The 23,732-nt window shown below is 37.5% G+C and overlaps 1 protein-coding gene across 4 annotated transcripts; it reads right to left on the reverse strand.

Moving 5' to 3' along the window:
* Positions 1-80: 80 nt before the first annotated feature.
* Positions 81-23,449, reverse strand: LOC101862820 (kinesin-like protein KIF3A). 4 transcript variants are annotated; one of them, XM_005104950.3, is made up of 19 exons: positions 23,261-23,448; positions 19,476-19,577; positions 18,823-18,991; positions 18,144-18,288; positions 17,784-17,868; positions 16,084-16,189; positions 15,539-15,678; positions 14,541-14,738; positions 13,741-13,915; positions 13,167-13,262; positions 11,150-11,155; positions 10,466-10,471; positions 7,496-7,652; positions 6,658-6,838; positions 6,095-6,205; positions 4,820-4,945; positions 4,230-4,352; positions 2,971-3,110; positions 81-2,532 (listed from the first exon to the last, which is right to left on the reverse strand). In XM_005104950.3, exons 1-19 carry the CDS (start codon positions 23,264-23,266, stop codon positions 2,493-2,495), a joined length of 2,112 nt encoding a protein of 703 aa, XP_005105007.1. In that variant the 5' UTR covers positions 23,267-23,448; the 3' UTR covers positions 81-2,492. The 4 variants fall into 4 exon arrangements, with proteins under 4 accessions (XP_005105007.1, XP_012941653.1, XP_005105008.1 ...); XM_013086199.2 differs by lacking the exon at positions 11,150-11,155 and having other exon boundaries at positions 23,261-23,449; XM_005104951.3 differs by lacking the exon at positions 10,466-10,471 and having other exon boundaries at positions 23,261-23,449.
* Positions 23,450-23,732: the final 283 nt, after the last annotated feature.

A 23,732-nucleotide genomic window follows, 5' to 3' on the forward strand; every position in this document is an offset into this window, starting at 1 on the left:
TGAGAAGATATGGTCAAGACACATCTAAGTAGACATTTTAAAATTTAAATTTTGAACATAATTGACGACCATATCAACAATTTTCTGGTTTATGAAAATTGATTTTATTTACAGTTGATAGTATTTACAGCATAACATGTCAATATGAATGGCTGGTCGTTGACAATTCAGATGTGAAAAGTCAAAACAGTGTAAAATACAACCAATCAGGGACTAAACGATCATTAGATCAATAAATCTTTCCTAAGAACAGATCTCTAAAATTAGATTACGGACAAATTCATGCAACAGAAAATGAAACAAGTGGTAAGGTCACAACCTAAAGTGATTATCAGAGCAGAAGGACGGATTAAAAAATTGAACTGCAAAGCATTCATCTAGAAAGGTGAAGATGCAATCTCTAAAAGATTTGTTTCTGCAGCCAACATATTACGCTCAAAACAAGGAAAAGAAAAAAGTCATTGCGCTAACATTTCATCTCTTGGAACAAAGATGTAAGACATCGAGACTTTTACTAACTGGGCTAACCAGTGTAAGAAATAACAAATAATACAGTCTCCATGGCATTTCTTACTGAGACCACAGAGAGCGTAACTATCTGAATTTACTTTCGTTTTACAGACTCGTACAGTTTTATTTTCTAATATCTCAAGAGTTTTGGAAGCTTATCATTTCCTTCCACGAAAGTCCTCAAAAATCACTTCCTTCAAAATTCAAAGATATATGATCACGTTACCTTCACTTATTCTATAGAGAGACCATAAATTATCATAGTTAAGTTCCCAGAGGATTTTTTAAAATATTCATACTCACAAAATATTCCCATAATACTGTTTAAAACATACATCAAATAAATTTTTAAAAAAGGTAATATAGCAAAAGTAGTAATGTCACTTGTCAGTTTCTCCATCTTCCACATTCTTGTACAATATAAAAATTCTCAGACTTCCATAGATATGAAATAAAACAAATTTCATTATGTTCAATTTTTTTCTACTTATCAAAACAGAATAAATACTCGTAAGTAGCTTTTTATCACAGTAATTAAATTGCATTTCGATCGTAGCCAATGGCTCAATCTCTTCAGATACAGAGTAAAAAAAAAAAGCAAAAAAACCCCCCCCAAAAAAATTAGTTCCCTATCTCCCTGGTACAATATTACAAATGTATCACATTATCACTATCATAAGTAATGGGAAAAAGCCACATTCTTCACTGAGGTGAGTCAAAAGTCAGACAAGATGAAAGGATTGGTACTGTCTACATCAGATATCAGATCCAAAAGTTATTGTCACTGCTGAACTGTTACAAGTGTTACATTTCACATATATGGAGGATTTTTTGGATGTACCTTTGCAGGAAAACGAACAGTTTTCATGTGGAAAGATGTTTTCTTTCCTGATATTATAATAAAAGATGGAGATAGAAAATATTGTGTTGATAATCTGGGTCGGAAGGAAAGGAAAGCAAGCCCACACTCTTAAACAAGAATTTCTGTCTCATTCACATCGCATTGTGACAACTGACAAAATGGTAATGTCTGAAGGGGGGAAATTTTCAGCTACATTATCAGTCTTACATGCTTGTTTTATTTTAAAAACAGCATGGTATCCCATTCTAAGGCAGTCATATGAGCACAGCAACAAAGAGAGCAAGTTGGCAGCCAAAAGATAGGTCTACTGCTCTTTAGGTGTAAAGATGTGAAATAAGGAAAAGTTTCATTTTCTTTTTGTGAGTTTTACAGCACTTGTGACAAAAATAGGTCATTTAAGAGCAAGAGATTTAGAGGTGTCACTTGTGAGTAACATACAAAGAGACCAAAAAAAATAAATAAAAGATGTTGGATAAGAAAGAACGAGCAAACCACACCAGAGCACCCACAAAAAGGAAAAGCCTCCCCTTTCCTTAGATATCCCACACATCAGGGCCAAAGTGAAGGAACATTTTCGTGTTTTTCAGATACTTTATAAGTACATTCACAGAACTTGTCATGAATATTTGGATCTACAAGGGAGATCACATACATTCTGAAATGGGAACCAGGGAGAGTTTGCAAGAGGCCAGCTAGACTGAAAATGCAACACAAAGGACTCACAATTCTCTTGGACTGGAAAAAAAATGTCCAAAATTAAACGACTGAAACAATCGGAAAAAAACTTACTGACATTTTGGAAACTCAGATTACTCTTTCAAAACTTGTTCTAAAAATGTTCCCCTCCACAGTTTGTGTCTGTATACATTTCACCTTACCCATGTAGCAACCAGATGTGTAGAAGAAACGTGTATAGATCTGTAACTGTTGAACACAAACATAATGTCCTCTGACTATCCAGAAAGCAGAACTGCTGTCTTCAAAGCGGTGACCTTTTCCCTTCTCCTCACGAGACTCTGAGAGAAGCCACCAGAGCCAGAGACCCCAGCACCTTCTCCTCCACACAGTCCAACAGCAGCAGAGATTTGAACATGAGCAGACTGACGGACCACACCAACAGTCATTGAAGCACCGAATCGATGTTGGCATCTTTGCGTTTTCTGGGGGGAAAAATGGGAGCTTTTATTTGAAACTTAAAACAGGAAACGCGGCCAATCCCCGTTAATGTTACAGGAGAAGCTGTATGGGGCAACAGAGGAACTTAGCAGAACAGCCTAGTACATAATAGATACTGGTCTTCAAGTGTGATGTTATAGAGAAGAAGTAGAAAAAAGGAGCTTGTATTATTCTATAGAATACCTGAATGAAATAGCACAACACTGGGCGGTGTGCAATAAATCCCAACAAACTTGACAAAAATATTTCACACATGGGAATCAAACACAAGTACTCTGTTTGCAATGGCAAAAATCCTAAATATTACTATTACATCGCAAATGTCAGTAATCAACAAACGTGCTTCTACATTCACAAACAACTCTTTATATCTCATAACATACCTCCCCTACTCCCTCTTCACTTTCCTTCAGTCAACTTACTTCTTTGAGCTCTTTGGCCTGTTTGCTGTTTTTGGTCTGCCAGACTTTGAACCTTTCCCTGTCTTTGGCCTCAAGGCCTCGGCCTCTCCCTCTCTGGTGTAGGCCAGGTACACGTGGGACAAGTCAATCTCTGGGCTCTGCTGAAAAAAGAAAAAAAAGAACTCTACAGTAAAACCTTGAGAACACAAGCTTCACTGGAATAGACACACTTCCTTTGTGTAGAGCAAATTTTGTGTTCAGGAAAGGTCGCAATGCATAGAACCCTGAGCGAACCTTCCCCCCCCCCCCCCCAACAAAAACGGGAGTTTGAAACCCCTTCGTGGTAAGAGGAATTTCATGTTAATGGCTTTGCGCAATGAAGAGTCATTTGTATTTAGAAAATCATTTTTTTCACAAAAAATGCATGCATCCTTTTATCAGATCAATTTCCTTTATATACTTAACCCACTCCCACCTATAGTGCTCACCTGCTGACCCACCTCCTCCCTCTTTAGCATCTACATACAATATTTCCCTTGTCTCTGGGTGTCATGTGCAATGGGATTAAATACCAACATTACAATGGCTAGAATTGATAGAATTTCATCTTGACCTAGCAGCCTCTTAGAGAAATTTTATGGACCACCCATTTTCATAGATAACAAGAAAACTTGATCGGAATAGGCCTACATAGCTACTCCAGAGTACCTCTCTCCAGGACACTGATTACTTCACCTACAACTACACTTGGTTCCTTTAGGAGTATAGGCCGCTATCAAGCTCTTTCCAGAAATACAATAAGAAAAAGAAAATAAATTTTTCAGAACAAGACAAGGCGCACAACCAACAAAGGCAGCATGCTGTTGGTCACACTTAAAACCATAATAGTCAGTCTATTAATGTCTGACCATGGCCAATGCATCTACAGAGAACAATATTTTTTAAGCAAAATAGAAGAAATAAAGTCAAAGATGACTTGTGGCTTCTGCTATGGCCAATGAGACCAAATCTGGAGAAGGAAAGTATGCCACATTTTGGGTATTTAAAGGCTTCACTACCACTCGTGGGTGAGCGCAGCTTGGCTTCAAAATTTCTTGTTCGCGAAGCCTCATATGACTTGCTGCCCACTGTGATTACTGCTCTCCAACAGGGTCTGTCAAAAGCGGGGCTCTCTTATGTTGAAGAATTTAAACTGAAGTTCCTAAGAGACATTTCCAGGTTGTCTTTGGACTTATGAACACCATAATAATCTTTTCCTTATCCTACAACAACAATCATACCTTTTCCTTTTCTTTCTCAGGCTGTGGAGTCTGTTTCCTCATGTTGTTGCCGGTGTAGGCCACACATCTCAGCTGCCACTCCCCGATGTCATCGTTCCAGTGGACGTGTTGCTCTATCATGTCCTGTAACAACCCACCACAAAATGAGAAATAACATCTTTGTCAAAGAAATGCACAGCAATAAACCAAAGAGTTAAAAATATTGTAGCAAAACCTTTCTAGCACATTGTCTTATCTAAAAATGAAGAAGGAAAGAAAGGAGGTAGAGATGCTACTATCCATGGGCATAAAAATATTCTAGTAGACTCTTTTAGCTATTACATTCGGTTTAATGTCACTGCCTCAGATAATAAATGGTCAGATATGTCAACTGATTTTGACATGTTCTTACAGTTACAAAGTAGCAAAAAATTGCCCCTTGTGCAGTGATGTCGGTCCTTCATACAAGTAACAAGTAGCAAAAATTATGAACACTAGGATACTATGATTGATGAGTATATTTAGTATTTAAGAAATTGTCCATCTCATCTTTATGGCTTTATCAGGAACATGTTCTGAAACAACAGTTCCCTGTGACTGTGTGCACCCACCTGGTACTCCGGTGGTATAAAACTGTCTATGATGGTCATCTGTAGCTTGAGGTCGCGGCTCAGCTGTCTCACGTTCTCCAGAAGCCCTTCCATCTCTCGCTGGTGTTCTTGTTGTAAGTCCGCAATCTACACCAGACAGACACAACAGTACATGTCAACCAATTTGTGACCAACACAGGCAGGCACAACTACACATGTCACTCAAGCGTGTGACCAACACAGGCAGGCACAACTACAAATGTCACTCAGCGAGTGATAAACACGGGCCGGCACAACTACACATGTCACTCAACTAGTGATCTACAGAGGCAGACACAAAAGCACAAGTCACACAATTTGAGATTGACACAACAACACACCTCACTCAACTTGCTGCTTCATTGCACATAAGACTTGATTGAAAAATGTTTTGTGTCCCTATCAACCTCTTCATTGCTTTGTGGACTTATCTCGTGCGTACTGATAATCTGTCGCCCCGTGCTGTGTAAGCGTATCTCATACGGCGGCTCAAACCCATGTATCGTTTTGTTTATATTTGAGCTTCTACAAAGTTTTGAATAAAGAGAGTGGCATCTCTTGAAAGCTTATCATTTTAGCTAGGAACTGATATCTAAGTATAGACTATGTGATGGAAAGGGCGGTATCTACAACACGAAAACCAAGACAGGTGAGTTGGATTTTTTACACACATCGTGTGAGGCGGTCAAACTCAACATGTAAACTTGGAATGCTTGTCTCAGTTCTTTACACTTGTTTACATCATTATGGCTTGTTCTGCCCGATTCTTCCCTATGGATAAAACTATTTCCTCATTTGTCTTTCTACTTATACGTAGTTTGACGAGAAGCGCAAGCTTCGTAACCGATATAACAAAGCGATGAACATAGTCTTTCTCACACACATAGTGTGAGACAGCAAACGCGTAGAACCGGAGAGTTTGTTCAGTCTTAGTTCTTTCAAGTTGTTTACATCGTTATGGCTTGTTCTATGCAGGTCCTGTCAGTGGATGAATTCATCTCATCATTTATATTCTTATAGATATAAACTTTACCGATCTGTCTCTTACAATAAGTGAAAAATCATTGATTAAAGACTGTGATCGGTGACATCTTGCGCACGGTAGAATTATCCTTAGCATGTGGGGTGCTTAAACGGTTAGCAGTCAAGGAAAGCACAAAGAACAAAAAAACCCCCAAAAAACAAAACAAAGAAAAATAAACAAACAGAAACAAAGATAATGTGAAAATTCCATTCTGCACGTCGTCCCGATCATACCTCAGACTTAGCTTGCATCAACATCGTCCACACACGTTTCAGCTTCTTGGTCTTGCCAGCAACTTCTTCCTGCAGACTCGAGTATTTCTCCTCTATGTCCAAGCGTTCTTGCTGTGGAAAAAAATAATTTAATCAGTCATCACAATACTGTCCACTTTATTCACCATGAGCTTACCAAGATCCAGACTCAGATTTATCCTTTTGATGAACATTTTAAAAGAGGCAAAGAAAAACAGCGAACTGAGAATCTAATAATTTTCCTGAAGTCCAAGGGGGATAAAGGTGAAAATTTTATTTCCAGTTTAATGTGTGAATTAGTTGGGTGCAAGGTTCACTACATCAGTAAGTTGGGAAATCAAACATTTCCAAAACAAAAGACTTTCTGGCAATTTTTAACAAAAGAAACAAAACAAAATTCCACTTTCATTAATACTTGGGGAGAGATTTGATTCACACTGCCATACATTCATACATAGATAAATTACGTAACACACAGTATCACACTAACACAGACAACCAACAAGTCATTGATGACCATCAGTGTGCAGTGCCTACTTTCGTACCTCTTTCTCCTCCAAAGCCTTCTTCAGCTCCTCTTCCTTCTCCTTGCGAGCCTCCAGCTCCTTAGCACTCTCCTCCAGAAGTCTCTCCTGCTCCTCAGCCTTCTCCAGAAGGTTCTCCCCGCCCACGATGATTTTCTTCTCTATCACCGTCAGCTTCTGCTTCAGCTGCTCTTGCTCATCCCTGCACAGAGAATAAGCGTGACCTTGAAAATAAATAACCGTGAGACCAAGAATCAAACTAATTAAAATATGTACATAGAGTAGAGTCAAACCTGTTTAAGACACTACTCATTATCAAAGAGCAAAGTAGTCATCTAAGACAGGTGGCCCTCTCATACAGTACAGTGTAATTAAAATATAGGGGAGGAAAAATTGTAACAAGAGATGAGGGAAGAGGTTAGTTGTTTGTGCAGGTGAGGGTCTCAGACAGGTGATCGTAAGAGCAGGTTCAACCGTATTCCTCTCATCTAAACAGGAAAAAATTTCTCACAACAAAAGCTGGCACAAAACAAGGAAGACAATCAATGTAATTTTATATCATTCAAATTTCAAAACAGACATGCTGCAATTCTCAGCTGCTGAATAGACCTCTCATTTCATTATTTAAAGCAAGAGTGCTGTTTATTTTTTTGCTATTTTTTTTTTTCCGTTGTTGTTTTTGAGTTGTGTTTTTCTTTTTCTCTTTTTTAAAAATTAAGTATGTATGTGTGTGGGGTGGGGGTGTTCCAATTCAATGTTGGCTCCATTCATGGACTTATATAGTATAAACCTCAACATCTTCTCCTATGTCTAAAATGGTATAAATCATTGTTCCCAGTTGTAGGAAGCAGGTACTCACTGATATTTCTTGAGTTCGTTTTCCTTTTTGTCCAAATCTGTCTTGACTTTGTTTCTCTCTTCCTCCGCCATGTCCTTCTTCGACTCCAGCAACTTCCGGTCTTCCTCAATCTTCGCTTGGATCTCCAGCATTTTCTCCTTGGAGATGTGACGCTTTGCTGCTCACAACAAAACAAGACGGACAAGGGAATGAAACTTCCAAGATTTTAAAAATAAAAACTACAATTGAAATTCATCAAAACAGATGAAGAAAAAGCATATTTATAAAAGTGAAAATGGTGAAATGGTATAGGTTTAATGCCCTTATCAACACTATCAGGTTATTTAAGAGGCGGGACCTCCGAGTTTAACATCTGTCTCCAATAAGACGGAACCAAGTGGGAAATTCTTGTTAAGTGCCTTTCCCAACGACACAACATCAGACCAAGCTGAGGCTTAAACCTCCGAACTCGCAATCTCATCAATACCAGCCCAGTAGCCTGACCATTAGGCACCCGACGCCACCTCCACAAAAGTCAAAAATAGGAAATTAAATGTACAGACTGGTGAACAAACATGGGTGGCCTACTTGGCTGAAGGTTGAAAAGAAAAAACAAGAATTACTCTAGACCTTACAGGCTATAAAAGCACAAAGAAACAGAACGATAACCGGCATCAGTAGTGTAGCGGTTTGGGGCTTCGCTGTCTCATGCAAGAGACTCGAGTTTTATTCCCAAGTGGGGAAAGTTTCTATGGAGTGGCCCAGTATTTCTGCTGGGATGTTGTATCCCTCTCAACTCAGGTTGGTCCTGACAAGCAGGGTAGGAAGCCTGCCTCCTAAATAATTTAAATTGGGTCGATGAGGGTGTAAAAACCACTTGCATTCAAAATAAAAAGGAACCAACTTCAGCCATGGATGACCTACACTTCAAATTTGATTTTTTTAAATATCTCCACAATTTTGCAAGCTGTTCACACAGTCTACAATAACTGACAATTTTTACCATGTCAAGAAAAAAATAGAATTTAAGAAAAATCATAAATAAATTATTTGACATGAATATAATAATATCTAGACTAAGTCCTGCCAGCAATGTCCTATCAAAACTTCATTGTTCTCTGAAATACAGTTCCTGATGACGTTAGGTAATGTAGCTTTACTGTTTTTGGAGGATCAACATCTCATAACAAAGGTATGTGCACAACAAAGTGGAAAAGATTATATTATGGTCTTGAACTTACATAATGAAAGTAATTAATTAAACACCAGTATAAGCCTGCAGCAATATTAATCTTACAGAATATTGATTTTTGTTTTTCGATAAGCTCAAAGACAAGACATATCTGGATACTATTCCAAGACATAACAATCACAACAACAACAAAAATTTTATGCGTAGTTTTCACTTATTAAATTTTTTAAAATACATTTGAGGCAACAGACTAATAATGGATATTTCTCAAGTAAAACTTTTCTTTGACATGAGGTGAATGAGAAAGGAAAAAAACACCCCAACAATAGATTGTGCATATTGTATTCCAAATAACCTAATCCACTGACACCAAACAGCCCACCGTCAATAAATAGATTGTGTGTACAGTATTCAGACCAACCTAATCCACTGACACATGTAACAATCTCTCTTATATACAATCCTGCTAGGGAAACATGAAAGAGCCATGCAAACTACTGAAAAGATTGATAAACAGATTTCCATTTATCTTCTACAATAAAATCATTCACATTTTTTCCACTTCTTAGCGGTGTCTTTCAACTAAAGCGAGAAAAAAAAAAAATGATACTGTTAGCAATATAAAAATTCAAACTCTTTCTAGAGACTACCTCTCTTTTCAGACTCAAAGATATTCAAACACTTAAGTCAGGGACAAAAAAAAAAAAGGGAAGCCTAGAGAACCATAATGCAATCCACCTTTGTATTCTCCAGATAGAGTTTATCTGTTTTGTTGACAGGATAAACTTGAGTAGCAAAACAAAAGCGAAGAAAGTCAAAGAAAGAACAGCTGATGAATTGTAAGTGGTGCAATCACACTCTTTCCAGCGTAGTTTTCATAACACTGACTGTAGACACATCCTAGATTATCAACATGCACAAACGTGTAAAGCTGAACATTTCCCATTCCTTAAACAACAGCCCCTCACTATAAGCAAGGCAAAACTGATAGTCAGTCGAGAAAATAAAAACAACAAACCTTGCAGTCAAAGGTAAAAAAACCCACCCAAGCTTTCCAAGACCTCAAACTCAAAAGCAAAGGACAGATCTACTACAAGCAGCACATTTAAGGTAACTTTTAAACATATTACTCTTGACACCTTTTTCTTTTTCACTCCAAATGACAAGAGAACCCCAATGATGGTCAAAACAGTGCTAAGCACAAGAAAAATATTCGTAAATAAAGAGACAATCTTTAAAATTCAGTTGTGGTGACCACCACCAATACATTGTCAATGGGATTAAATGGAACAGAATTCAGGTATGACAATTACTTTGGACGCCATTTTCATATTTCCTTTTCTTTTCTCTCAACATTGAGAACCTATGCAAGTGACAATTGAGAAATTAGAAAAAGTATTTAAAACGAGGTTAAAAAACAATTTTTGTTGTACTATTTTTTTCACACCATTAAACCAATATTTAAAATCTTTTTGAATCCCCCACTCCTGCAAAATAAGCCTAGGCAAACTTTTGTCTCAACATTTTATATGAAAACCCACACAGATTTGTACCAACCACTAAGAGCAACAGAAAAGGCATACAATTGTCTGGACACAAGATAACAAGGAAAAATAAACACAACACAGTGCATGCTCATGAAATCCCACAAAAAATTATTTGAGTTGCCCTCCGGAATCCTGAATAGACACACGTGTAATCATAAAAGCCAGCAGCACAATCTGAACATTCCACCTAAAGTTAAAAAATCAAGCATGCATCATCGACCCAGCAGGCAGGTTTTAGAAGCATTAGCTTACCATCTTCTGATAAACCGAGGAGAGAACAGAATAATTGAAAACTCATTCAATTACTCTTTTAAATAATGTTATCAATCAATTCCAAACTAATGCAAAATTCACAGTAAGAATAAACAAAAAAGACATTTGCATTAATTTTTACTTCTTCGGCTTAATTCTACAGGTCATTAGAGGACACCGCTGATAGGTCCTGCTTCCTTTCTTTCCCTCAGCAGTTTCTGTTTGTCTTTTTTTTTTGCTTTTTCCTCTACACTTAATGATTGCTTTATTTAAAAACATGCTTCTTTCCTCCATTAAATCCCAAGGGTAGAAGACAATAATGCAGTACATTCTTACATCCACAGTGTAGAACGTATCACATTTTCAGGCAAAAAACATGTCAAAAGCATCAGTAGCTGTTTGAAATGAACCAAGCTGGGTTTGTTCAGTTGTTGTTTTTTTTAATGAGTTTTGAGTATCAACTTATAGGGCCCAAACCTAGTAGACGCAGACAGCTAACGAGGGTCTCGTATTTTCATATTTTCTTTTAAATAAATTCAATATCAACAACAGTGTAAATTGAATGGCAGGAAAGCTCATCCTTACTTAGGTGAAAAATTGAGACAGAAAAAAAAGTTTTTAAAGCAAAAACACATCAAAATCTATTAGAGTGAAAGATAAAAAGTCGTGCATTGTGAAACTCACCATCCCCTGTTGCATAAGTTGCAAAATACAGAACAGACAAAGAGAGACAATTTTCAGTCATTTCTCACATGCTTAAACATGATGCCTTACGGCAAATACCCCCCCCCAAAAAAAAATTTAAAAATTCACACTGCTTTACTTTCACACATACACATATTTGCCCATTATTTCCTTTTAAAAAAAGTGGTGAATGTGACTTTGAAAATACAAATTTAATGAGAAACTATGAAACTACTGGTATGTCAGAACACTGTTCAAGATTCAAGACTTTGTCCTGACACTTTTCCCAAACGTAAATAGCTCTCACATACAAGGTCAAGAGAATACTTATCCACACTTTTGTGTTTTTAAACTATGCAGACTGTTTTTCCCATACAAAGGCATAGGAACATGTGTACACATGTACTTTGTGCCTAGAATGCTCTTACTTAAGGTGAACTAGGTACAGCTGAAATGAAAATTTTTGTTTGGGCTCTAAATTAAGTATACTGGGATTCCCAATAACCAGTATGGGTCAAGAAACAGAAACACACTATCCCTATATGATTTCACTGTTAATTTTTTGAATTTTTAAGATGCAAATGGTTCGACAGACCAAAATTCGCGCAAATTGTTGGCAGGGATTCTGAAAAAGATTGAATTGATACAGCCTTGATGTTGTCACACAGAGTTTGTGTATATACAACCTGCAACGTACTAAAGATTTACTTTCCTAAGTCTCATACTTTTCTTGTAACTGCCCTTTTAGTGTCATATACGATACTTGGACAAAAAAATGATCACAAATCAGAGTTATACTGCCAATCTTTTTAACACTGACGGAAGACTTATTACACTATCACAATAATCTTTTAGTACGTTGCAAACATATTATCTAGAAACAGTCATGCAAAGTTGGATTCAACTGCGACGAGTACTTTTAGAAATATCTCTGCCAAGGTGACCCACCCCCCTAAGAAAATCATAGTTTTTAGAAAACTTTAAAAAACACGAATTCATACCATTCTATTACCACACAATGTTAAAATACATGGCATATGTGAGCACTTTATAGATGTTTTGGACACTTGAAAATATTTTCAACCGATAAAGCAGATGTTGCTCTACTAAAATAGTCCAAAATCGAAAAATCGGTTTTGGATACCAAAATCGACTTTTTAGGCTGCCGTGGTGTACCTTAAGTGTATATAAGCTGTAATTTCACATTGTAGCTTTCCCCTAACATTACAACAGTGTTCTGACACACACACACATTGGTACACACTAAGAGATACGATTGGAGACAAAACGACATCGCAAGTGAAATTATATACAGTGAAATGTTCTAAACTATATCAGCATTACAAGTCACATCATATTAGTAGTATTACATTACACAACATAATTTTGCTACACTTTTCTCTCTCTCCTTTCTAATACCTAAGATACCCATGTTTTTCTCCCCGCCCCCCCCCCCCCAAAAAAAATCATCCCTCCTTTCCCCCACCTTCTCCTTTCCCCTAATTGGAACTTCACAAAGATACCATTAACAGAAGAAGGAGAACAAGCTCATCTCTTAGTTTAGACAAGTGACCCGATTCAGAAATCCTTACAATAAAGCTAGTTCTTCTACAATACTTCTTTGTTTAAAAAAAACAACCCAAAAAACAACAACATTAACATAACTAACTCTTCCACTTCTTCAGAAATAACTTATGCAGTTATACAAAAAAGCAAAACAAAACCAAAAGGAATAAGTGTGCAGCATTAAGAAACAAGAGGACAGTGCAAAATAGAGTGTAAAAAAAACCCCCTCTCCCCACCACTCCGTTTTTCAAATGCTATTTTCAACCATTATATAAGGAGGTACCTTAAAAGGCCACTATATAAAATATAAACAATCAACTGTCTTAATCTGCACACTCATTCTCAGTGGAACTATCTATGTATTTGCACAACAAATTGGCAACACAAATACTCCAAGTGTCTCTGTACAAAAGACATAAATATATAAGATATAAACAAAAATGAAACTTACCTTTCTTTTTCTTCACCTTTCTCTTAACTCCATTCTCATCAACGATTTCCTCTTCAGAGCCAGACTCCTCTTCACTACCTTCTTCTTCATAATCTCCTGGAACATGGGAAGAAAATATTGAAATTAAAAGTAGTGACCTCATACTCTGGTCATCTTTCAATGAGACACCAGATTTCCCATATCAGTATTGAGAAAAAGAAAAATGATTTTACCTCAGTCAAAAAAAAAAAATTACTTTCCCTTGAGAGTTACCTGTACATCTACCGAAAATTCTCTAAAGATGAGAGGGAGAAAATTTATCCAACATATTCTACACTGAAAAAGATCCTCTTTAGAAAACTGATACAGTTAAAACCATGCTTCTCAACTGTACATTCACAGCAGCTCGCCCATTATCATCTTAGTAATATTCCATCAATCTATTTATAGAAAACTTAGACCAAATATAAAGTACCAATCAACCACAGGTTATTCCACACAGGGTTGTTTCTCAAGGCTTTGAACAATCTTTAAAATAACCACCCTCCCATTGTTTTTAATTTTCTAAAGTTATTTTTATTGTTCTTAAAATTACCATCTTCCAGTTGTTTTTTCAGCTCTTCGATCTCCTTCTGGAACTGTCGTAGCAAAGCGTCCTTGGGGTCTTCGTTGATCTTGGCTCTGTTCTTGATGTTCTTGGCCCGGTTTGCGTACCTCAGTGTGCTGATAGACTCATCGTAGTTGTAGTCAGCTGGGCCAATGTTTGCCACCTGAAAGAAGGTTTATTTATTCAATAAGAAAATCCTTTCTACGTCTTTTTCTTCTTCTTAGCTTTTCCAGAAGTTGCACATTGCTTCTCTGACCTTCTTGCAATAAACACTCTTGTCTCTTGCCATTCTTCCTGCAACGGTCTCCCCCTTCCACTCTTGCCTTCTAAATTTGCTTCCAAATGTGTTTCATGAGTGAATTATGCTACATCTTCATAAAAACATAAAATCACATAACTGTATTGTGAATCATAATATTCATCAACCCCATTGGTACCCATCTACCCTCATGTCACAATGTAGAAGTGTAGAGTGCTTACATTATGAAGTGAAAAAAAGACACCAAAAAAAGTTTATTCTGTACAAACAATAGAAATAAAACGATTTATGTTTACTTAAATCGATATCAACTTTGGAAAAAACAGTACCAATGATTTAAACTTCTAAAGGAACAGAAATAAACAGTACCCATCATTTAAACTTTTAAAATGAACAGAAAAAAAACTAACGAAAACAAACAAGAACAACCACACTTTTTTGCCATAAAAAAAAAAATCAATACTTTGGTAGCATTGAAACTTTTTTCATAGCTCAAAAACATACTTTTTCCATTGTTCAAAAAACCCACCATGACTGTCTTTGAGTTTCCTCCTAGAGAATCCTGCAGCAGCCTGGTGAGCTTGGAGTTCCTGTAGGGGATATGGGTGCTCTTCCCATCTACCAGGGAGGAGATGACGTTACCCAGGGTGGACAGGGACAGGTTGATCTTGGTGGCTTCCTTAAGTCTCTGGCCTGTGGCACCTGTCTTGGCCTGACGTTCCGAACCCTGATGGAAGATAGATAAGATGAGATAAGATTAGATTTCACAAGACCATACAAGATGAGATGAGATGCAATGAGATGAGATGCAATAAGATCAGATGAAATACAATTAGATCAGATAAGACAAAACCATACAAGATGAGACGAGATAAGATCAGATGAGATAAGACAGGAATGTACAAGATGAGATGATATGAGAAAGATGAGCAAAGACAGAACAATACAGAATGAGATGAACTTTGATAGGATGACAAAAAAAACAAGACCTTAAAAGTTGAGATGAGATAAGACAACACAACAAGATAAGAGGAGATAAAACAAAACAAGCTAGGATGAGATACAACAAGATCACATAAGATGAGATGAGATAACATGAGATGAGATCGGCTACGATAAGAGAAGGCAAGTTACAATAAGAGTAGATCAAATAAAGTAACTCTAACTAAGATTACTGTTGCTCATTGGAAGAAACTGGCAGTGTGCTTTAACCAGTTTCTCCATTACAAAAAAGACATGCAAGCCATCAATGAGAATAGAGGAAGTAACAAACAACCCCCCCCTCTCCTCGCCCCCCATCCAATTAAAACAAATTAAAAAATAACAATGAGCAAACCTGTGTTCCTTTCACACACCTCATGTAAAATAACATGTTGTAACTTGTGAATTGTAAACTTATGAACTGACAACAAAGGCCATATTTTCACACAAAAATGGAACAGCGTGCACTTTTCCATATAAATTAAGCAAATAAAAATTCTGGAAAGATATGAGACGGTTGAATAACGGAAATCTCCAGAAACTGACCGCTAAATCGACCAAATGCAGTTTTCCCACGCGAACGTGCTGCTCCCCGTCTGGTCCTTTCTCACTACACTCAATGGTCACTGTGAAGATGGCATGGGAGCGGGAGCTGTGCATGTTCATGTGAGTAGCACCCACCGATCCTGGATGAAGTAGCAGATGACATCTTATACACAAAGTGTATCAAATTATTTTTCAAAATAAATCATGCACGAGTAATAGTACTGGTTTAAAATGCTGAACACAAAAAAAAACAACATGACCAACAATTTACTCCAACTTATTGCAACAGATTAAAATGCCAAATTGTATACCTTATACAAATATTTAATTAGCACGTTAACACTCAAGAGAACAGAAAGAATTGACGGGCATAAACTTTGAGTAAAAAAGTAAAATGGTAAGTTGAAGACAGCAAAAACAAGTAACTGACTACCAACAGAAAATCTTTGAGGAAAGATTCTGCTTTCTATTCGATATACATAATAAAACATATTTTTTTGTATACACAATGAACCTGTAACTATTTTTGTACTCAATGAACTTACTATTTTTGTTTCCAAGTGTCATGATGCGATCCATATCATCTGCGTTATTCACAACAAAAGCTGACAAGTCTTTGACATACACACCAACATCAGGCCTTTCTTTGACCTGCAGAAAATGCAAAGATTAAAAAACATTCATGCTAGTAGATGTAGATTGGTAAAAAAGGAATGCTATCTTGTAAAGAAAAAATTGTTCACAGCACAAAGCAGCAACACAATGACCCAACATACATGTCTGTGTTTGTGTGGTTTCAGTGAATGTGCTTTCAATGAGTGTGCTCTCAGTGAGAAATAAACAGAACATCCGACAGTGTGTGTGCATGTATGCCTGTACGTGTATGTATGTGCATATACGTGTGTGTCTGTGCATGCACATGTCTACGTGTGTGTGTGTGTGTTGTGTTTGTGTGTGTGGTGTGTGTGTGTGTGTGTGTGTGTGCGCGTGTGTGTGTGTGTGTGCGTGAGTGTGTGTGTGTGTGTGTGTGTGTGTGCGCGTCTGTATTTGAGAGTTTATGAGAGCATTTGCCTATAATCGTATAAGTCAGAGCTTCCAGCAGCTGATGTCATTTTTCGAGGACTTTCGGGTCCAGGGCGGAGCCCTGGCAGGGGGTTGAAGGGGGACAGCGTCCCCTTTATGTTTGAGAACTTTTGGTTTCGGAACATCCTAAGTATGCCATTTCTGGCTATTCAAGCCTAAATTTAACAGAAAATAAGTGAAAAATAAAACACACTTTGTATAGGTCTACATAAGTTTCTGCTTGTTTAATCCATATATTTCCAAATCCAAAGCCATGCTTTCTCCCTTGGCCCTTGTACTACAGATACTGTACATCCACAACTAGAGTCTAGATCTATAAAACTTGACAGTTAATGTTTAACTTTTTTTTCTGCTTGTGTTGGTTTGCACCATAATCATCATAAGGTGTAGAATCCTTATAATAATAGTATAACAGTTTGACTTGATCTAGATTTAGATCTAGATCTAGATCTAATATCTAGCTAGATTCTAGTCAAGATTCTAGATCTAGAGTCTAGATCTAGTCTAGATCTAAATAACTTGACAGCTTATTCAACTTAAATCTACAACAAAACTTACAAATAAACAAGTCTGGTAAAAAAAAAAGCAAGCTCTCTTTAGAGTTTTCTTTTCTTGGCAGGCCCAAGATCTATTGAATCACAATCGTCATTTCTTCCTCTTGTTTACATTGCTGATGCTCTGCTTCTTGAGCTTTAGAAAGTGAAAGTAGAAGACACTGTCTACACTTTCAAATAAAAGAGCACTTCCGGTATGGGTTGGCTATTGTTGACTATTGGTAATAACGGAAATTTTTTATTTCGCATTTTTAAAAATATTTTTTAAATTAATTTTTTTTTTGCACGAATTTTCACGGAAATTTTTCCATTTGCGGAATTCTGCTAATTTGCGGAAATCCGCAAAATTGCGGAAGACTGGAAGCCCTGATAAGTACAGTTTAGATACAGCATATTTCTACAATAAACCTGCTTGTTTCAACACAAACAAACACTTTCAGTATACTTTTGCTAATGTCGTAAGAATGTACAATTTAAGAAAAGAATCTAAAAACAATAGGTTAAAAAAAAGAAAGATTAAATGTTAGGAAAAGTTTTCTAATATCACTTTGATAATGCCCCTCTCAAAACTACACAAATCACAACAATCTTCCATCAAATGTTCCCACCTCCAGTCTTTGGTGTTGATCTTTTCCCAGCAAGTCTCGCACTTCTTCATTGTAAATCTCCAGGTAGGATACTCGCACAAGAAATCTGAAGAAAAAAATAAGTAAGACATTTAGCTAAACAGTGAATATGTGATAGGTAGCCAGATCCTTTAATTTGTCTAAACTAAGAGATGAGATTTTTTCTACTCTTAGCAAAACTATTATCCTGAGTGCTTGAGATGCCAAAAATCTACATAAACTCATGTAACTTTTGTGATGATTCTTTGTATATCTGAATAGCAAAAGATAAAACACACACAACAATATGTAAATATACTGGAATCATCATGTTTTAGAGAACAACAAAAATATTATTATTACCTTGTGTCTCCTTCTGCTTTGGCAATATGACCAAAAATGTGGGCAAAAGAATTAGGAATTATTCCTCTCTTTTCAGGAATAGCTCTCAAACCTTCCATTGTGAACGTTTTCCCAGTACCGGTCTGTCCATAAGCAAAAATTGTGCCTGAAAACAAAGCAAACAGAAAAATCCAGTAAAGCATACAACAATCACTGAGGTACGCATGATAAGAAAAACATTTTTAATTACAGATGAAAAGAAAAGCAAACATGAACTTCATGTGTTCGCTTAAAAACTTGAAATGTATACATTGCATTATCATGTACTCATTAAATATGGTGTTAACTCTTTATCTCCGCCAAGCCGCTCAAAGCGGATCGTGGTCGGAACCACTGCGCCGGTGAGCCGATAACAGAGGCTCCAATACATTCCTTTACGACAACTTCGACATCAAAATCGGTTTTGTATTCATTAGATGAAGAACTATCAAAATAGGTCAACTTGTTTTGATTTAATGACTAATTTTGTGACATTTTTGTCCTTTTTAGTTTAAGTACCAAAAAAGGGCCTAGGCATAGCGGATTATCCCCCTCAGAGATAAAGAGTTAAACAGCATAACCTGAGTTAAAAAGTAATTGTAATCTAAAGCACTACCATTTACAGTTAAACTTCTTCTTCAATGACCAGTTCAATGCTCACCATTGTATCCCTCCAGAACACAGTCTACTACTGGCCTTGCCACTTTGTTGTATACATCAAGTTGCTTGCAGTCCGGCCCAAAAACAATGTCAAATGTGAATGTTTTTGGAGGCTCTGAGGGCATGCCCTGAGGATTTTTCACATTCACTGTGCCTCTCACTTCTTCAATCTGAAAAAAAATATTATCATCATAAGTCTTCAAAAGAATAAATATGTCTCACAAACGTTTGCAAGAACATACATAAGCTAGTGCAGAACAATTATCATCAACGGGGAAAAATCCAAATATATCATATCTTCAATACATTTTATATAAACAATGTATGGACTACAAACATTCGCAGAATACAGTATATCACAAGTATACTTGCTCCACAGCTGTGAAATGTTTGGTCTCATTTCTGCTCCACGACCGTTTTATATGGAAGCTTTCCAGATCTAAAGACGACACCCTAAGACTCAGGTGGAGTCCCACTTCAGTAATAAATAACTTACCATTCATGTTTTACTGGCTTTCCATTCTATTACTGTACTCACAACTATGTTCCAATTCTCAATTCTGTAATATAAATAAAGTATTGCATAACCATGGCATAACAGTCAATTGAGAAACTCTCCTTTCTTGAGAAACCATTGGACTATAGACTGCTTACTTTTACAACTTCCACACAACTTGTTTCTTTTTCTTTGTCATTCATAGGTCTTGAACGTACCACCACCCTCACATTGTCCACATCCTGCATTCTTTGACTTTCCTGAAAAGGCAAAATATAACACATGGAAATAAGTTCTTGAGGGTAACAAGATTTTAAAAACCCAAAAAAAACTCAATAGTGTAAAGCTTCAAGATACAACTTCAGTACTCTGTAAAAGATTCCCAAGCACAGTCCAACCTCAAAAGGCCACCTGTATAAGAAAACCACCTGTACAAATCGCCATTTCCAATTTAACAATTTCATTTTATTTTAACATTATAACAATGACACTATATGTAGGACAGTCACCATTGTAAGATGGCCACTTTTCTCCTTGACAGTGAATGGCCATTGAATTATATTTTATGGTTGGCATGGTCTGAAGTCTAAAGTCATCAAATAAAGTTTTGCCATTATTTAGTCACATTGCCAACATCTTCTTAAAAATTCCATGTTGTGATACGATGCTATTTATAAATAAAATAAATGCTCTCATCCAGACAACCCTCTTTCTCAAAATCGTACTAGAAAATTTTGATTTTAACAAACAACTGCAAAATAAAGTGTAAAGCTGACTGCAGAAATTATTTCTCCACCCAAAAACACATGACATTGTGTTGCCAAGTTTCTTTCAAATGCTCCAAATAATTACTGAGATGTCATTGGCTTTCTTACAGTAAACAGTGGGAGGACTTCCGTAATGAGCGACCACTGTTAAATCTAGATTATACTCAATGGCTTCCAAAATCGTGATGGGAGACCGAAAGCCACTGTTATACCATCCGTTCATGACAAAATTACGGTAGTTTGCGCATTTTTAGGCCCAGTTCAAAGTTTTGAAGGTCTGAGTCAGGGATTAGTAGACTTGAATCAAGGCGCAGTCATTGTTGACCCCACAGACTTTATATACTTCCATTGTTTGGGAGAGCTGAGTTGCCAGGTTTTCTCCGGTTTCTAATCAACTTCTCACCGCGATTAATTCTCGCAAAATACATTGTATTGCTATTAGGGAGGAGGAATTTCGCAACGATCGACCAATATGAAACTGAGAAGAATAGAGAGCTGTTAGGGTTAGGGTTAGGGATAGGGGTGGAGGTATGGGTAGGATCTGGGGTAGGGGTTGGGATAGGGGTATGGGTAGGGGTTGGGACAGAGATATGGGTAGGAGTAGGCTCTGGCCCGGGGTAGGGTTAGGGGGATAGGTCTTTACTTGTGTTCGATGAAGGTCAGGGGTTGGGTCGGGATGGGGGTAGGGTTAGGTCTTTTCTTTATTGTTTTTTTTTTAAGAATAGGGTTTGGTGTAGGGGTAGGGGTACGTCTCCTCTTTACTCTTTATTGTGTTTGTTTAGGGCTAGGGGTAGGTCGTTGGGGTTAGTGTTGGGGTTGGAGGTAGGGTTTGGGGCAGGGTTAGGGGTAATAGTAGGTCTCTTTTTTGTGTTTGTTGAGGGTTAGAGGTGGAGGTGGGATGGAGTAGGCTTAGGACTAGGGTTAGGCCTCTTCTTTATTGAGTTTGAGAAGGGTTGGGGTTTGGGTTAGGGGTAGGGTTTCCAGTAGAATTAGGGTTAGGATGGTAGGGGTGGGGTTAGGGTTAGGGTTTGGGGTAGGAGTAGGTCTCTACTTTATTTTGTTTGTTGAGGATTATTAGGGTAAGGAGTAGGGTTGGAGTAGGGGTAGGAACTAGGTGTTGGGGTTAGTGATGGGGTAGGGGTGGAGGTAGGCTTGTGTTTGTTGAGGGGTACTGGGTAGGTTTCTTCTGTATTGTGTTTGTTGAGGGTTAGGTTTTTACAGTTAGGGTTGGGGTAAGGGTGGAGGTAGGGGTAGGGGTAGGGTTAGGGGTTGGGTCAGGGTTCGGGTTAGGACTTTTTTTTATTGTGTTTATTGAGGAGGTCGCTCATTGCGAAGGGTAGGTTTTCTTTTCTTTTGGCTAATTGGTGGGGTAGGGTTCAGTGGGGCTTGCCCCCCTGATCAAGCGCAGCACTTCATTTTTTATGAGGGGGAGCTTGCCTCCTTGATTAAGGTAAGTTTTAGGGTTAGGTTCTTTTTTTCCTTTTCCTCTTCCGTTCAAAACACGTGCGAAATGAAATCGTTATTTAGCAATGCCAATCGGGCTTTCCCGCGTGGCGAAAATTTGGTCCCCATTTGCGGGCGATTTTGCGGACCCGACCGAAGCGTAGGTGACTAACTTTGTCAACCTCGGTCTGCTCTATTTCCGAACCAATCCGAATGAAACTCGGCAACCAATTAGAAAATACGACAAACTAATGATAAGTGGACGTTGAAGTTCGTGCACATAAATTAACCTATACTTTTGGTGTCGGGAACACTTTCGTATCGTGTACACCGAAAACTATAAGGAGTTTGAATTTCAACGCCGAGATGGTAATAGATCTATCCTCTATAGTGTGCTCAAATTTGAACGTTCAGTGTCAAGTAGTTGTTTAGACCCGATCATAAATGCACGACTACCCCCCCTACCCAAAGGGGCTTCGCACGGAGACCAGCCATTTTCCCTTCACTCTCGCGGAAAATGTATGTGACCTACAAATCCCTGCATGACTATTCCGGGCCCGTTCATTGGTCACATGAAATAGGGCAATGGCGCACGCGCGCATCCGGTTGTTTTTCTCTCTACTCCCCTGTAACATCGCAATGGGGGTATTCCGAGGCGAGGTTATCTCGTCTCGGGGTGTTCGCGTCTCAACGGGGAAAAAGAATTTTTAATTGTACGGCATGCTAGATTGAATTAACTGATATTTTACGGTTGGCATGGTCTAAAGTCATTATAAAAAGCTTTGCAATTATCTAATCACGCTGCCCACATATATTCTTAAAGATCCCATGTTGTAATACGATGCTATAAATAAAATGGACTCATCCCGACACCCCTTTTTCGCAAAATCGTAATATGTACACCAAAATTTTAATTATAACAAAATATCTACGAAATGGGTAGTAAATCTGACTACAGAAATGATTTCTACACCCAAAAACACATCGGGTAGCCAAGTTTCTCTCTAACACTCCAATTAGTTACCGAGATATCGTCGATTTTCTTACAGAATCTGCTACTGCGAGGTCCACTTTTTAGGAGTATTATATGTGGGTCATCCATATTTTGCCGACCTTTACAACCCCATAACTTTTTTATTTATGAACCGATTCTCAAAATTCAAGAAGCATAATTCTTAGAATTGAACATTCTTTCTTAGGTACCAAATAAAAAAGGGCTAAAGTGAAAATTTAAATTTTCATTGGCATTGCTAAGGAAGGCAAGAGGAATACAAAGTAACACAAGCTCAGTTTACTTTCTTTACTTTCTTATTTGCCCAACCAAATACTAAACCCATCTTTTACATATCCCACACAAAAGTCCCTTCTTTATTGCGTAGGTTGGGTGGTCGCTTGTTACGGCTACAGAAGTCCTTCCAAACAATGTTACGTTACTCAGTCAATGTACTACAGAACTACAGATCAGTCTACACAACTCTATGGACGATGGACGACGATCAGGTAAAATGTTCTGGATTAAAGTAAATTCAAACATGATGTAGGTTGTCTAAAGCTAAAGTCTAACTAGAATCTAACCATCGTCAAATACCGAACAAGAACAAAGTCAATAATAATATTATGTAGAATCTAGATCTATCCAGTGTTCCACAGTTGCAATTGCAGTCATGGACATGGTGCAGTTCACAGTCAATCATCAAAAACAATACAATATCAAAAGCATACATATCACATACTGGCATTTTGAATAGTCTTGATCAGTCGACACTCCCTAAAAAAAGATCTCAATTCATTTCAATGTCACCAAAGGTACATTCAACTTGGCGGTTTCTGTTCAATGTCCTGTCCTTTAATTAACAACTTGTATCAATGTACACTGCGACACTCGGTTTGGTAGTTAACATAAATATGTGGTAGAGCGCATGAGCAACGTGATGTTTCCGGTTCCGAATTGTCTGAAGTTTAGAAAAGTAAGTGCAGAGGACAAGATCTATAAAACTTTGACTTAAAAAAATACGAATTCAAATTGTATTAAAACGGACTCACAAAATTATGTTTAGGGTAACTCTTTTGTTGTTGTTGCGAGTATTTTTTTTTTCATTAAAAAAAAATATTGGTAAATGTTAACTTATACACTCACACATAGATGCATTGATTTGAAGGCTAAACTGCCATAATTTTGCGGTAGAACACACGTATGGCCACTTA

This window comes from Aplysia californica, unplaced genomic scaffold, assembly GCF_000002075.1.
Source record: "Aplysia californica isolate F4 #8 unplaced genomic scaffold, AplCal3.0 scaffold00443, whole genome shotgun sequence".
NCBI lineage: Eukaryota > Metazoa > Mollusca > Gastropoda > Aplysiida > Aplysiidae > Aplysia > Aplysia californica.

Excerpts from the sequence above, each read along its gene's own strand:
- LOC101862820 (XM_005104950.3), bottom strand. Across the intron at positions 6,839-7,495 it reads AACGAACTCAAGAAATATCA|GGATGAGCAAGAGCAGCTGA; the intron begins GTGAGTACCTGC and ends TTCTCTGTGCAG. Across the intron at positions 6,206-6,657 it reads AGGCTTTGGAGGAGAAAGAG|CAAGAACGCTTGGACATAGA; the intron begins GTACGAAAGTAG and ends TTTTTTCCACAG.